Source organism: Schistosoma mansoni, chromosome 4 (assembly GCF_000237925.1).
Source record: "Schistosoma mansoni strain Puerto Rico chromosome 4, complete genome".
NCBI lineage: Eukaryota > Metazoa > Platyhelminthes > Trematoda > Strigeidida > Schistosomatidae > Schistosoma > Schistosoma mansoni.
Window position 1 is genome coordinate 81,327 of NC_031498.1, and position 16,866 is coordinate 98,192.

Consider the following 16,866-nt stretch of genomic DNA (forward strand, 5'->3'; position numbering starts at 1 on the left):
CAACGGTGTTGCTCAACCTCGTGGATCAGGTGAAGTTAGACATTAACACTGTTGGATGCCGGCCAGCTCAGTGGTCTATCGGTTAAGGGCTCTGGCGCGAAACTGGTAGGTCCTGGGTTCGAATCTCGCGAGTGCGGGATCGTGGATGCGCACTGCTGAGGAGTCTCATAATAGGACGAAACGGCCGTCAAACAGTGCTTCCAGGTTTTCCATGGTGGTCTAGCTTCATTTGACTCATGATTTCAACTTTGAAAAATAATCTAACACATTCAAATTTTAACAGTTGCTAGTTTCAATTAAAAGATTATCTTAGTTCTATGCTTATCCCATCGTTTATTGTTATTGATTCCTCTCATTACTAAACTCAGATATATATGCTGTGTTACTCGTCGTCCCGTCACCCATACTGTTGTTCATCTCCTCTACAGAATATTGCTTTTCATGCTCTCACCGTAAACAAAGAACCCTCAGCTAAACGTACCAAAGGTCAAGAAGGTTACAATGATACGTTATGAGATGAAACCAACAGCAAAAAAAATATTTAGGTTAGGTGAACAATGGATGGATACACAAATATTTTGAATTACTTGTTCCATTTAAAGATTTTTTAAAATTGAATCCATTATTTTAGAAGCATTTCATCTTTAACTGAAGAGTCCTTGAGAGAAGTAAGATCAATTAGATAGATGTGTTTTTAAAAAGCGATTCCCTTCGATTAATTTATGACTATTAACAAATGAACTGGTTATGTTTTTCTATTTGTAAATATACTGAAGACTGATTTCATCATAAGCTACCATCATTTAGAGACATACTTAGAACTAGAGATATTTTGGATATACTATACAAGTTTGCATCCCTTGTGTGATCGATGAAAAATTTTAAATCCCCTTTAACAAGTATTAATATCAAATAACTTAGAGATTGAATAACAGCTGTCTCGGTCTGTTGTAAAGTATTTCAGTCTGTCAGTCAGCTACAACGTAGGACAAGGCACATTTAGGCATTGGTCCAAGTTGCCATACCTCATATTAGCACAAGATGAACACCGGATTCATAGAAATAGTTAATTTAGTGGTGGTGGTAGTATATAAAAGTTAGGTTGTATATAAGGATATAGTATAGGAAGGAAAAAAGTTAGGAAGCAATTTTTATCTCAAGGTTTAAAAGAAGATAAGGAGTGTGTACACCTGCACCATTGTGATAGATTCTGAGCCATGTCACCCACAGTCTCCAACCATTGGTTACGATAGTCATGCGGACCCCAACCAAGTAGTCTGCATCTGCCAACATGACTCAGACTAGAAGTGAATTACTTCAAGCACTGATGTCACATTTTCGTTTGGCCACACCTAACTCTCTTCCAACCATCCCCTACACTAGTCAGCATAGTGCGTTGTGGTAGTCGGTGTTCAGGCATACGTAACACGTGGCCCAACCATCTCAGTTGATGAAGATTCATGACCTCATCAACTGATTTATTATCATTCCCTAATACCCTGAGTCCAACCTCACTGTTACTTAGCCGGTGATCCCAGCAGATGCGAGCAATATTTTTAAGGCATCTGTGGTCAAATACTAATAATTTACGGGTATCTTCTACTCTCAACCCTTCCACGGTGTGGGCGACCGGGAAGTGATAACTGCCCTCATACCTCTAACAGCACTCAAGACCACTGTAAAGTATCTAATATGAGATGTTGAACTCTGTGAGATGGAACATAAAACATAAAACATAAATGTATATATTTTTAAGATGAGCATAGTTGACAGAAAACAATAGAGCAGATCCCTGTAGAATGCTTAAACCAATACACAAGTTAAGTAATCTTAAGGGGTTTTATGGAGACTTCAGTATTTTCATAGTTGAAATCATGACTGACTTCAAGAGATATTTCCTGGAGTTCTAGTGAGAAGCAGTGACCAGTTAAGTAATCTTATTTGGGACAAGACCAAAAAGCGTGACACTGGATACCGGTGAAATAGCGGATGTAGAACTCTATCAATGGATAGAATAACTGGAGAATTATTACCGGGCTCTTAATATCACCATAGTTATTCACCAGTGTGGCCGCCAAGTGCCCTGGTACGGTTGAGGGTGGAGAGAGTCCCCTCTCCATCTCAGAATGCTCTCATATGGCCACGTGCATACAACCACTGACAGGGAAGTCTTACTCACTGACTTCTCACGACATTACTGTTGTTTACGAAATTGAGAGGACGAAAAGCGAACGTCCGACTCTTTAACGGCGTTGGTAGATATGGAGAATCCACCTAAAGGAGTTGGGAAACCCTGATTCCAAAGCAATGATTCACATAGGCTACAGGATCCTGAAGGGACAAATGGCGTATGAACCTATTGTTGGTCACCGGCTACCATGGGACTACATCTCCTGACGTTGCTCCACTGCCTTGTAGATTAGACCTATATGTCAAAGGCTCTGGTAGTGGCTCGCTAAGAAAACCACCTGCTTCGGTTTGGGCACCCGGACAGTATTCCAGCCCTCACACAAATCGAGTGATTTGTATGGTACATACGCATTTGATGCCTCCTTGGACCAATGTTTATGTGTTTAAATAAAATAGAATAAAGTGCGTTATCGTATGAATGAATGGAAAAATAGCTATTCCTTCAACTAACCAATCATATAGTAATGATCTTTTACCATCCTTAAGCATAATACGTAAGAAAATTAAATATTTAACTATTTATTTTATGCTTCAATATTCTCCTTTGTATGCTTACAAATTCACTGGCTCGCTCACTCACTCAGTCAATCATTCAATCGTAAACATCGATGCATTCACTCATACAAACACTAGAAACAATCAAAAATTTATCTCCCTAGGGAAAATTCCCAACTTGCACATAATAAATGTTTTTACGCCATCTGGATATTGAAATAAACTTAACTAACAATGTAAAAATCAAAATAAAAAAGAAACGAACTAACAGCTGAAACAACTAGCATAACGAATGACTGACCATCATCAACAAGCACGTCTACAGTAAATGAAAAGAGAATCTATGGCTAGTTGGAAATTATTAAAAGCAAGCTTATGGATGACTGTACACACATATATATACATAAGTATAAATCTCAATACTTATATCCGTATAAACATATCAGTATTCATTATTTCACAGATTACATTCACTTGAATGATTAGTTGAACAGAATCAACTTGAAGAAAAATTCACCCGGAAAATCAATTACTTTTTGAAGATCGTATTCTTTTTAATCAAGTTAATTGAAAAGCATGAACATTTATACCGATTCTAGTATGATCTCATGTAACAGACTTTATATGATATTGTAATTAGGTATATCTGTAAATCTCATTAGGGAAAAGAATGTACCACACTGAAACGAATTCAATCAGTAAGCTACTCAGTTACAAATAAAATAAGATCTACAGTAAATTATAAAGATATAAATTAGTTCAAATTGCTTATCGCTTAAATTATTATACGAAAATATAAAAAAAACTAATGAGAAGAAGAGAAAACCGAAACATAAAAGAAACCAAACGTCGATATCACTTGAAAGGAATAAATAATGAATACACACAAGTATGCGTGTGTAATACATAAATTAAATTTAAAGTATATAAGTGGCTATCAGAACTCAGTAGCTGAGTGGATAACGTGATGGCGTTTGAAGCGAAAGGTAATGGGTTCGAGTTCCAGAGTGAACATCAACAAGTCTGAGATGCAGGTACATCCAGCTGACTAGTCCCAAATAGGATGAAACGCGCGTCAAACTAGATTCCACTGCTAGCCACTATCCATCTTTGCTTATAATGCTTGTGAATTAAGGCAATATCGAGGCAATACGCACAGTATGAACATATGCCAATTAGAGACTGACCAGTTGCCGTCCTAATACATCGATGGGAAGATTCAAAAAAACAATACTAAGTGAATTTAAAGAATAAGATTTAAGGTATTTGATTATAGATTATACTTGTTGTGTGAACCACCTTTCATATATAATTTGGTTTAATGGTTAGTCATTTCATGATACGATTTCCCCTTAGTTGGTCAGAGGCAATCGGTAGGAAGCTGTGTATTGACATGGATATTGTGGTAGTTGGCGAGGGTCAGAAAGGCATGCCTACAATCCTAGGGTGGTAAGGGTTCGAATTCCATGGGGAAGCATCAGTTCCATCAAAATCGCAGGTATGCCTAAATAACCAGTGATAAATAGCTCAAAATCTAGGTTAATACAGGGTTTCCCATCGACCACCTCAAACTACCAAACCTCTGAATATAATGTATGCGATGTTGAGTCACTCAGACAAGTGGTTATATTGCAATCTGATTGATGGGATTCAATCCGCGCTAAAAGAGCAGAAAAACATAAAATTGATCATTCACTACTCAATGATCAATCAATTGTAACTGATGTGGTGTTTTAATCCAATTACATTTAGTCTTCCTCATTTTCAATCCACTTTTATACTTGTTAGTACTATTAAATGTCGTGCGATAAGCAGTGACTAGGGATTTGTAACATATGTTTCAACTAATTTAGTCGACGAACATTTACAGCCATACTCCTAATAGCACTATGATTACTTTATAGTTTCACTACTATACATCTGAGATGTAATTCTTTCATTAAAAATAAAAGTTTCATTAACAAAAGATTGAATAATAAACTGTACACTATATGGGTAATAGTTTGATTGAATTATGAAAAAAAGCCAATGGTTACAATGTAAACTAGTGAAGGAATCATGCAGACACCTCAATTATTAATTCCTTTAATCAGAAATAAGCATCATTTCAAGGTGAATCTTGAAACTGATCATACTGTGAGAAAACGGAAATAAACTTTGTTTAAAACAGCAACAACCGGAGGAATGGTTAAATGAATGAGACTGTGAATAGAAATTAATTAAAAGGCGATGGCATAAATAAGATCACAAAAAAGTGATACCACAATCCCTAAGAAGCTTGACAATTCTATCAGTGATTCACAACTAACACGAAGTTATAAGCTAGAATGATGTACAACCAAATTCTGTTCTATTCTATTCTCTACAGGTATTTTCAATGAACTTTTCTTCCAGGTGGTATCAATGGTTGAAGCTATCCTCAATGTTTTTATTGTTCATTAAACGTTTCATATTCGGGACTTCCGGTTACTTTTCCATTCATATGGTAGGTGAGTACTGCATATCATGATCGTCAAATAGAGATATCATCTCAAGCTTTAAATGAGACTATTTGTATTTTTCATTCGGCATTTGGGCCTGTGCTTCACTGATATGTTCATAACAGACAACTACAAATTATCTGAGACGCTTGAAGTGGAATCTATGGTAAAAGTCGCACTTTGATATGCAGCATTCTCACATCGAATGGAGGAAAAAATTGGTAAATAATTATGGATAAAGCATGTTTATTGTCCACTGAAAGGTTATGGATAACACCTAACCATGTCGATCCGTGTATGTATATCAGTGAAAAATTAAGCATTTGGAACATATATGTCTATAGAAGGATAGGAAAGATTGCATCGTCACTCTTAATCAAACATCCATTTCAAATTAAAATAAAACTTTTATTATCTACTCACCATTTGTATTGACATTCCCTGTTTTACTGTCTATAGCACATTCATGCTGTGCTGTTATCGAAGAGAAATCTAATGACAAAAATAGAAAAAAAAATCATCGTCAGAATACGAAAAGTTGGAGGGGGAGGAGGAAAAATAAGTCATAATAAGAGTTCTTCGGCAAATAAAAAATTTATACAAATCAATTATGACTGTGATATGATTGAGATAATGATGTTAGTGGTGATAAACATTGTTAATGTTATACTATACAGTCAAAACTTTATATTCCATTAGATTAAAAAAATCAGATACTACTAATCAAAAGATGGTTAAAACGATTAGTTGACTAAATTTCAGAAAATGAACCCTTAGATTTTAACTCAATACCATTTAAAAAAAACCAAAACTTGAGATGAAACAACTGTTCAGTGTTTTCTCGTTGTCAAGTTATTGTCCATCCAACTAACGCAAAGCAACTTCGAAGTGAATAAATAGACGACATTAATCTGTTATTTGAGATAGATGGGTATCTATCACTCCAATTTTCTATATTTCACATAAGGATGGAAAAGATAGATCAATAAAGACTGGAAAAGAGGGGTGTTAAATTTGTAATATCTATGAGAATTAGAAACCGGATTAAAGTGTAGGAAACAGTTCACAAACTCTTCCCAGTCTCCTACTCATTTTATTTTGCTGAGCGATCAGACGTGTTTCATTAAATTAGCTTCATAACTGTTAATCTCAGGTTCGGAGTCCACTATATCAACTTCATGCAAGGTATTCTGACAGTAGAATCATCTCCCTTATTCCCCTCCTGTTGTACATACATAAAATATGAATTATAGATTAATAAATAAATTAATAAATAAACGAACATTAGGCTACTGATTCACAGACTACGTAACACTAAGCCCGTAGTCCTACACGTGATTCAGTTTAAGGGTTTTCTAATTATACTTCTACTGTAGCTAACATCGCCTATTGGGGCTGATATCATCATTGATTTATTGACTAGCGAGGTAGGAGTTTTTATTTCAGGTTCAGATTTATACCGATACATTGTTTGAATAGTCTCTAAGTTCGACAATTTACTCAGCTATCAAATCAGTCAGCGTAAAAATAGTTCCATCATTTTCTGACAGCTTGGATTATAACGTGTATGAAAATCATACTTTTGCTCCAGAACAATGATAACTCAGTCACAACACAGCTATCATCTGATATTCTTGCAGCTCAATTAGATATATGGTACTGGATGTAAATGAAGCAACTGTATCTCTATTTATTGTTTCGTGTGATGTTTAGTGCCATTGCCCCCAAATTTCCTGGTATGGCTGATAGTGAGGAGAGTCCGCTCTCCCTCTCCAAATGCTCTCACATCGCCACGCGTATATAGCCTCTGTCAGGGAAGTCCTACTCACTGCCTTCTCGTGGCACCGGTGTTGTTTACAAAATTGAGAGGAAGAAAGGCGAATATAGCCTCTACCAGGGAAGTCCTACTCACTGCCTCACCTACGGGAGTTGGAAAACCCTCATTCCAAACCAATGGTCTACATGGGATCCAGTATCCTGAGGGAACAAATAGCGTATGAATCAATCGTTGGTCACCGGCTACCATGGAACTGCATCTCCTAAAGATGCTCCACTGCCTTATGGATCAGACCATTAGGTCACAGGCTCCGGGTGTGGTCCCCTAAGAAAAACACCTGCTTCAGTTTGGGCACCTGGACAGTATCTCAGCCCTCATACAAATCAAATGAGATTTGTGTGGCGCATATATATCTGGTGCCCTTTTGTACCAATATTTGTGTTTAAACAAAATAAAAAAATCAGTGCAATCCATTGTGGATTGTCATATCAATAGAATTGATTAAGATGTTAATTCTATGATTATTTTTTGTATTTATTATCTTCAATATATTATAAATCAAAGTACATGGTACATCTACATAAGTTTCTATTTCCTATCATATCCAAAACATAAACAAGGTAAAAAAAAAAGATAAACAGTACTACTTATTTTTCTTAGAAAAGTGGTAGATTTTTGGCAACACAGTTAGATTACAAAGTACATGTATGGACTAATCTAAATAAATAGGATCATAGATTTAAATGAAATGATGATCAAGGGCTTCTTGTCAATTATCTCTAACCAACTATTGTTTTTCTTTAAGAAAACATAGAATACTGAATTGTTGGTAATAATTATGATAGAAAAGATACTTGATATACCTATGAGACAATGTTGGTCAATAACTTATTTCAGTTATAGTATCCTTGAAAACTTTGAAGCATTAAAGTTAATCGTTTTGTACTAATTTGAAACTTCTCAGTAGTCTGCACGTCCTCATGAGAATAAAACTCTATGTTCTAATGAAAACTAATAACTGATGGAGTTTACTCAAGACAAGGATGGAACAGCTACTACCGACAATATAGAACAATGATCGTACTACAACATGAACTGATTAAAATTAAAACAGTTAGCCATTGAATACCATGTATTTGCTGGTCTAAGTGTATCAGGATTACCGTGAAACCTGAAGGTTCACTGTTTATTCTCTAGTAAGGTATTGAGTGCTAACTGTTAAGGAGTCTCACACTAAAATAAAGCAGTTGTCTAGTAATTCCTAGTTTAAAATGATTCTCCATCCTAATTTAGTCCTGACATTGAGTTAATCTTGATCACCACCCAAGTAATTTACTATTCCACTTAAACATTTTGGATGCATTTATTCACCGTTAGTAATTATTTGACATACTATGGATTGGATATTTCCTAGCAGAATTAGTTTAGTGCTTTATTATTTATTTTTAGAAATTATCATCGTTGCAACTATTGTGTCATTATTAGTTCACAACTCAACTTTACAAAATTTAAACAGCCTAGTTACATCAGGAAATCTTATTGTTTAAAGACGAAACATAAAGTCTACATGAAGCTGTATATAATTTATGAACTGCATATTGATCATCATTATTAGTGCATCACCATTACAGTAAGATTGCTTTTTCAAAATATCAATTTTATGTTATCTAAGATTTAGTTCCGAATGAATTTTTTCACTCAAATCGGAATGCATGGTTATTAGTCTAAATGACTCAACACCACGGTGGTGCATTTCTGGTGAAGTCTATCAGCAAAAGTCTATAATCTAGGTTTCGTTACAATTCTGATAAACGACATCACAGTAATGTCGATAACTAAGACACTAGGTTTGAATCTTATGAAGATCACTAGTTCATTTGAAGCTTAAGAAAAATCTGACTGACAAATATAATCTAGCCAAAAGCCATATATCAATCACGGTATCCTGCCAATTGCCTTCAATCACCTAGCACAAAATAACCAACATATCGATGCAAATTAAGTGAAACCTCAATAAACATGATTACCATCATGAATAGCTCAAAATTTCGGTAAAAAATTCATGTACTGTTGAACAATAGAGGCTATTCCACTTCTTATTTTGTTACAAGGAATGAATTTCAAATGTTCGTAATTTGGCGAATTTGAAACCTAACTCTATTAACTTCTGGTTCCAATTAACAGATTTTCTTAATCCCACTTCTGATGATTGTTATCGGTTGCTGGTACCACTGAACATAAGTTCATCTTGCATCTTGTAACATATTATTACAAATATGGTAAGACTACCAAGATGTGATGAATGTCACAACAACAAGAGGCAAACCTACTGAAGACAGGAGGCTACAACATGATAGCGATATTCATCACCAATTGACATCATCAGATGAAATACAATAAAAAAGGAAACATAATATGGCCGTATTTCAAAACTGATGCATAGAAATGATGTGTTAAACAAACGAAATTATTATTACTTAGGTGAAAAATATTCCACATCATAGACTGATGTAAGGACCGGCAAAAATTATAAAACATGGGGGCAGCTATTTGATTTTAATCTGGGGCTCCTCAGTTGTACATACACTATAGTGTTCGACTCAGGTCATCAAGACTTCAGATCCGATGACAAATAGTACATCGTCAGGTCTATTAAATTAGAATACAGTCTTGTAAATTTTCTGAAGTTCTAAAGAGAAGTTGTATCTGTGATGTCAATCAAGTCGAAAAACAGGCAATCGTCTATCTATAACAATGAGTGATTGTCGTATTTTATTGCTAACTGATTTGGTAGATCATATTTATATTCGGTATTATAAGAAGCAAAGGTGGTTAATTTATTGATTGCATACTGATATTAGTTAAAAAACTATTGATTGTGGAATGCATTAAAGAGCTGGTTTAGCCTCATTTTGAACGGTTCACCAATCCTACCCAAAAATCTATACAAAAAAATAAAACTCATGACTTTGAAATATCTTGGCAATCAATCATAACATGCAGTCACCGAGGTGGAATCTATATAGCTCATGAATTTTTATTCAACCTCAGTAAACTCATGATAAAACACAACTATATTCCACCGTCATCGGTATGAGTCATAACCACTTCATTCTTGAATCGATCAACTTCTCAAGCTCAAATATGTCGACAAGGTGTTCTGGAGGGGTTCTTTTTAAGAAGAAAGTCAAAGAAACAGTGTATAAACATTAAAAAGATGTTTACAAACAATTACCTATAACACGAACAGACATTTCAACGGAACTTCTTCCATAACCATGTACAGCATGACATATATAACGATTAGAATCCTTTAATGTAGCTGATTTAATTGTGTAAAACTGTTCTTCTGATAATATTTGTGATGGTTGATTAACAAGACTCCATTGATAAAACACAGCATCATCAGGACATTTTAAATTTAAACTTTGACCAACACGTATTAAATAACCCAAGCGTGTTGGACTACGTGGTTGACGAGTATCTGATGCTGAATCTATGAATATTAAGAAAAGGAGAAAATAAGAGAGGATATGAATGACGTAACACAAATTGAGTTCTTAACGTTTTATTTAATTAGTTTTGAAATACATGTGTAATCACCCTGATTATTAAAAACAACAACATAATTGAGTGTTATGTATGCTCAACCACCGCCTACCACGACGAACGATGGTATCTGGAGTAGGAGTAAGTTAGAAGAAATAAAGGGGTGGCTAGTCCATCACGTAATATCAGTCCACGAAATCACTCTAGTTGTCAGAAGTGTTTTCAAGCCTGTGATTCCCGAAGAATCTCGAATTTCATCATAAGGCGTCATAACTCTTCTATGAGAAGACATTTCAAATCTCAGAACGGATTTTGAGTAGTTTGAACAATTTTTTCTGGCTAACACAGTCATGACAAATATTCGATAAAATAAACCCAATTTCATAATTAATTTGGTTAGAGGACACTATGCCTGAAAGAGCCATAAATAAGGAATGAACAGTCGTTTAATACTTGTTCAGGACCTTTCATGACCCAACGTATAATTGAACTCATTACTTTTGCATCTCATAACTATCAAATCACCATTAAATGTATGCAATGTTGACTTGTCAACATGTTTTTAGTTCCTCAAACTTAAATTTATGCAGTTGTTTAGCAACTCTTTCATTTACTAAGTCCACTGTGAAGTAAAGTGATTCAAAAGTAATATTTGCTATTTTTATCAATTTATATATAGGTATATAGGTGATTTGATGGTTCAGTGAAAAAGTTAAAATATCCCACTTTAAACTAAATGAAGGGAAGAAACATTAAAATATAGATGTTATTTCAAAGGACAAGTAAATATACACTATATTACTATTACTGTTAAGAAGAAGGTAGTTAAAAATGTAAAGTGTTTGTGGAGATTATATAATTTTATTATAGTTTACATCATGAACCGAACTTAGTTAGAACCAGTCAGTTTACCCTAGTTAGTAACTTTGAGAGGTAATTCCTGAAGTTCTAATGAGAAACCGTGACTAATCGAGTCCAACGAATTAGGTAGAAGTCAATTAATCATCAATGAGAGGGAAGGGTGGTTGCACAATGCGTGTATTGATTGAAGGTAGAAATATAAAACATCAGATACCCATTTAGTGGTTTAAAGTCAAATGCTTTCTGTGAGACTTGGAGAATCTCGTCTCGGGTCCTGGAAGCATCGAAGGTGCGCACTGCCAAGAAGTCTCAGACTGGCACGTAACGGCTTTCCACTGTTTCCTGATTTTCAGTGGTTCTTTAATTACGATTATTTGGTGATACAAACCATCAAAAGAAAGGTAATTGGTTGTGACAACCTTATTGTACAGCATGACAGCAATATTGATCACAATTTACATCATCAGATGAAATACAATAAAAAAAGAAACACTGGATTTGTGACGCATTCGTTGACCTTTTAGTGACAGACAGTTACTTGTGGAGTTCACCAAATCAGCAGTGAAAAAGCAAACCACTGTTAAATACCGTACATTCAGTCATAATCATCTTATATCCTAGCACAAATGTGAGTCAGCTAAAAATGTCATGTCACATTAGACCATCATCAATGACAGTAAAAATGGATAAATAAAAAATATGGTTTGATAAGAGTAGTGTACGAACTAAAAGTATGAAACAAATAAACATTAAAATTCAATATTTAGAGAAGGATAAAAAGTGAATGTCTTTGTTATTACTGAGACAGATTTAAGGCTCTTTAGCCTAAAAACTCATACCACTGGTGAAGACTATTACATGAACTCCAATCAAGTAGCCTGTACCTACCAATATAGATCAATCCTATGACGGATGAATTTATAAAGCGCTCCCATGCTATAGTTTGATCAAACCTTGAATTTCATGCAATCAGATCCTATTCCGTCTAAAATTGCATATCAAGGCAAGTAGTGGTTGGACATATGTAACATGTACGTCCTACAGACCAACCAGACTATTTAATAACAATGCATATATTGTGGGGGAGTAAATATCGAAGAAAGAGAAACTCTTGGGAATAATTTATGGATTATTATTTATATTTCAAACAATAAAGAATCTATATACAGACATACCGGACTGTATCAAACTATTGTACTAAAAATATTCTGCTTTTTTTTCTTTTGTACTAATTAAATTTGTGTTAATTTATTTTTGCCACTTATTTAATCTGAAGAAGTGACGTACATCGAGTTACAAAACGCCAGAAATACGATTTTTCTACTCATTGGGATATAACGGAAATATATATTTATCATAAAATAGAAAGTCATTGTGGCGCCCTGTTTAAACATCTGGGCTACCTGTTTCTGTCATCTAGATATTTCAACAACTTATCTAATTTTGTTTGTTTTAATACATTATTATGCCTATTAATCGCACAACCTATTCAGGTGCGTTTCTGAAGTGTACAACCTTTCTGCGTAAATGTTACAGAAGGTCTAATCAGAGATATTATGGTTGCTGGTATTATGCTGCGAGAAGAATGTACATTATCCAGATGTCGATTGACTGGGCTGCTAACTTCTAACTGGCGATCACTCAATATTTATCGTCAGGAAGGACGAAGAAGTAAGAAACGGAAACTTGTTGAAGTACTTTGTGCTGAGAATTCTATATTGTACCAAAAATATAATATTGAATAAAGTTAATAATAATAATAATATACGAACGGGTTAAGAATGACAGCGAAACTGCGAATGTGGTAAACATACTTGGTGGGCCATAATTAAGGAATTATAATTCATATAACACTTAATAATAGATCTTCTGGAAGCTTATAATAAAGAGAATATATAAATTTCATGATATAGTCAATAATCCATAAATTAGCCCAGAGAGTTATCCCCCTTTCGATGTTCGCTGTGCCAAAACTGTATATCATATTATAGAAATAAAATTAAAACAGAAATAATTGTAGTAGGTAGATTTTTCTTTTTTTAAAAAAAACAATGTTTACCGGAAGAGCAAAGTTTTACTTTACTAACGTGTAAGTAATATTTTATTTCCGTAAAAGAAAAAAAGGGGGGACGTAAATACTTGTATCAGAACAGGAAGCAGGATACTAGAAAAACTTTTTAAAATCTTTTTTTTATAAAAAAAGACAAAAGGTTTATGATAAAAATGTAATCACAATCACGGATAGACACATACACATGAAATGTAAATCTAACAGGAATAGGAAATTACAAATACTACTACTACTACTACTACTACTAATAATAATAATAATAATAATGGCAATATCCAATAAATATTTGTTTTTTTAATTATCAGAAGGGGTTTTGTGGAGATTTAGTATTTTCATAGTTGAAAGCGTGAGTCAGTTGAAGCTAGACCACTATGGAAGCACTGGACGGCCGTTTTGTCCTATTATGGGACTCCTCAGCATTGCGCATCCACGATCCCGCACTCGCGAGATTCGATTTTTTTATAATAGATAAAAATTCTGATACTCAAATGTAAAGTTTATTTTATTTCATTGAATTAGTAGGTAGCTCCTGGGTTCGAATCTCGTGAGGCGAGGTCATGGATGCGCACTGCCGTGGAGTCTCATAATAGGATGAAACGGTCGTCCAGTGCTTCCTTGTTTTCCCTGGTGGTCTAACTTCAATTGACTCTTGCTTTCAATCATTGAATTAGTGTTACATAAGTTTAAAGTGGAGAATAATATGAATAATGGATTAGTTTCTTTTTTTCGTATTCAAATTAGAATCAGAGAATAAAATTAGATTTAATTCAACTTAATAATCAAGTATGGAAATAATGTAAAGAACTTTGGATGACATATCATCGTTTTATAAAGACTATCTCGATGATCCAAAATTAAACGAAATGAAAAGCGATTCGAAATCTCCAATGTGACTGTTTTTTAATCGGTTTTGTTAGGATTTTAATTCTATGGGTAAGATAGTTCGTGGAAACTAGTGGTTGAAATGTTCAACTTTCAATCTTTCATTTAGATGGGTTTCTCAAAATGACGAGTCAAATATTTTCTAACTTAAAGTATTTGAGTTGTTTTAAGTAACTCATCATGTATGTTACTCGACGTAAAGGATGTCTCAGGAGAAAAATCAGTCCATAAATGTCTACGAATGAAGATGTTTGGGAGTAAATCACTTCTGAAAAACATGTTTCCTTTACTTATATTTTAAATATTAACAATTTAAATGAATATCAATTCGGAGTCTGTTGCAATACTGTTTATTTATGCTGATAATTATATCATATTAATGAGTTAAATATTATTATTGTTAACTCATAGGTCTTCGAATTCGACCTTAGCAACCGTGTAGTAGAATCGGTCTTCAACACGAGCCGAGTGAATAAACATCTACTTGGTGAATCAGTTAAATTTGGTTGGCTAATTAACAATAATTTATTACATCACTGACCCGAGTACAAAAGCTACTAGTTGTTTTTCCTCCTTGCTAACGGATGATACGATACTAGAAAAGTAAATATCCAACTCAACTAACCATTCAAAAGCTTTCTGTCTGCAATCCAATACACAGTGTACATTTCAATGAGAATGGTTGATATAATTAGAACTCAACTGTAATGTATTTTTTCATTGAATATTTTCATGGAGATATTTCTAGTTTCAAATGAGTCATTCAAAGCTTCAAACCATACTTCAGACAAAAACCTTTGCAAAAACTAAGTACCTAAATTAATAATTTGTAAATCAATTTCTCCTTAAAGTTCTCAGAAGTACTATTAGGTAAATATAAATAGACATGGATTATGAATGTTAGTTGAGTGGTGTTGTTTGTTAGGCAGATAAATAATAATGTAACTCGTTTATATAGTACACCTCAATGTATTAAGCTTTTAGTCAGAATTTAGATGTGAGGTGTAGTGATACAACCCCGATTGCTTTAGTTGAAGTCATTAAAGGATGTTCAATTCTGTTACTTAATGGTTGGAAACCGAATGATTCAGCCATTAATTCTCCGTTCCATATCGACTTGCAACTAAAGAGGTTTCTAAGAAAAATTATATCTATTTTACTAATAAATAGCTAATTTACTTTACAATATGCAAATTTTGATTATCACTTTGATTAATTAGCAATACATATTAGAAAATGAACAAAATACTAGTGTTAAATGACCAGCTACCAGACATAATGTGTTGCTTATCAAGATTTGTGCGGTATATAATTTTATGAGAAACAACATTTTAGGAACTTTATTTACGAAGTAGATATGCCATCATAACATAAGGTACAGGCAATTTTTTAGCTTCTTGGTCTGTATTAATCTACTGATAAGCCAATAGAATTTATATCAAGGCTTTGTATAGAAAACAAATATCACTTTACCAGATACATTTCTTTCATACATTTGAACAAATGATAAGCCTTGTAGTTTCTTAATCATGAGGTGCTCTGTGATGTAATTTTCTCATTAGATTACTTCATTGAGTGAGACATTAAGTTGTGACACCTGGCTTTAAATATTTGTCTCAGACTGACATCAGCAAGGCGAACTACTGAAAACCAGTGAATATTGAATATCTCTATTTTGTATTCGATTGGGACTCTTTAAAACCAAACATCTATGATTCCCCATAGGACCCAGCCCAAGACATTCAGGCCTAGTATTAGGCCCCAATAGACATCACTTTAGTAGTATGAAGGTTATACACTCACCACAAGGCCTGTAAGTCTTTGATTAGATTGTGAAAGCTTATTGATAAGTTTCATTCTACAAGTGGATACCTAACTAGCGTCTCTTGGTTGTTAATATCTCTCTGATTAAAGTGAATCTGTGATGTAACAATGAAAAAATATACAATCTCTAAAAATCTCCTTCACTCATAAAAACACTAATTATGAACAACTGGCTAAGTTTTTTACTTTAAAAAATCAAGATAATCAGGAAAATCTATGTCAGGCGTCAGCATAAGTATACACAGCCAGTCAGCCGATTATAAGAATTCAAAAAAAATTACTCTTATTCAAATACTTTAATAAATGTAACAAAACAGATAATTATGATTTCTTGTAGTAAAACAACTGTATCAGTATTGATCTATGATAATAGCTGTAACTTATAATCATCTAGGAGAAAATAAAAATGAAATATACCGAAATAACAGTTCTTATAAGTCATTGGATAATCACTTATGAATGATAAGATCGTTGAATAAGATGACAATTTCAGTTAGAATAAAATGACTATTCAATTATATAGACTGATATGCTTTTTTGGCAAAGTATTAGTAGAATCCCCTAACAGTGCATAAGTGAGGTTTGTGGAAAACCAGCAATGGAATTCTCTCGTCCGAATTGATAAACATTGATGTTTTTTAAATTCATTTAGTATTGTTTGTTTGAATCTTCCCATTGATGTTTTAGGACTGCAACTGGTCAGTCTAATTGGCATATGTGCATATGCAGACTACCTG

General features: G+C 33.9%; 1 protein-coding gene across 1 annotated transcript in view; it reads right to left on the bottom strand.

The window, feature by feature from the left end:
• Smp_036020 (hypothetical protein) overlaps positions 1-16,866 on the bottom strand; it is a gene marked incomplete at its 3' end in the record, with an annotated part of 77,210 nt that overhangs the window by 41,492 nt on the left and 18,852 nt on the right. Inside the window, exons 2-3 of the mRNA XM_018796458.1 lie at positions 10,178-10,438; positions 5,589-5,657 (exon numbers count right to left, since the gene is read on the bottom strand). Of these exons, the coding sequence (XP_018651598.1) occupies positions 5,589-5,657; positions 10,178-10,196 (88 nt within the window). The 5' untranslated portion in view covers positions 10,197-10,438. The remainder of the gene's footprint in view (positions 1-5,588; positions 5,658-10,177; positions 10,439-16,866) is intronic.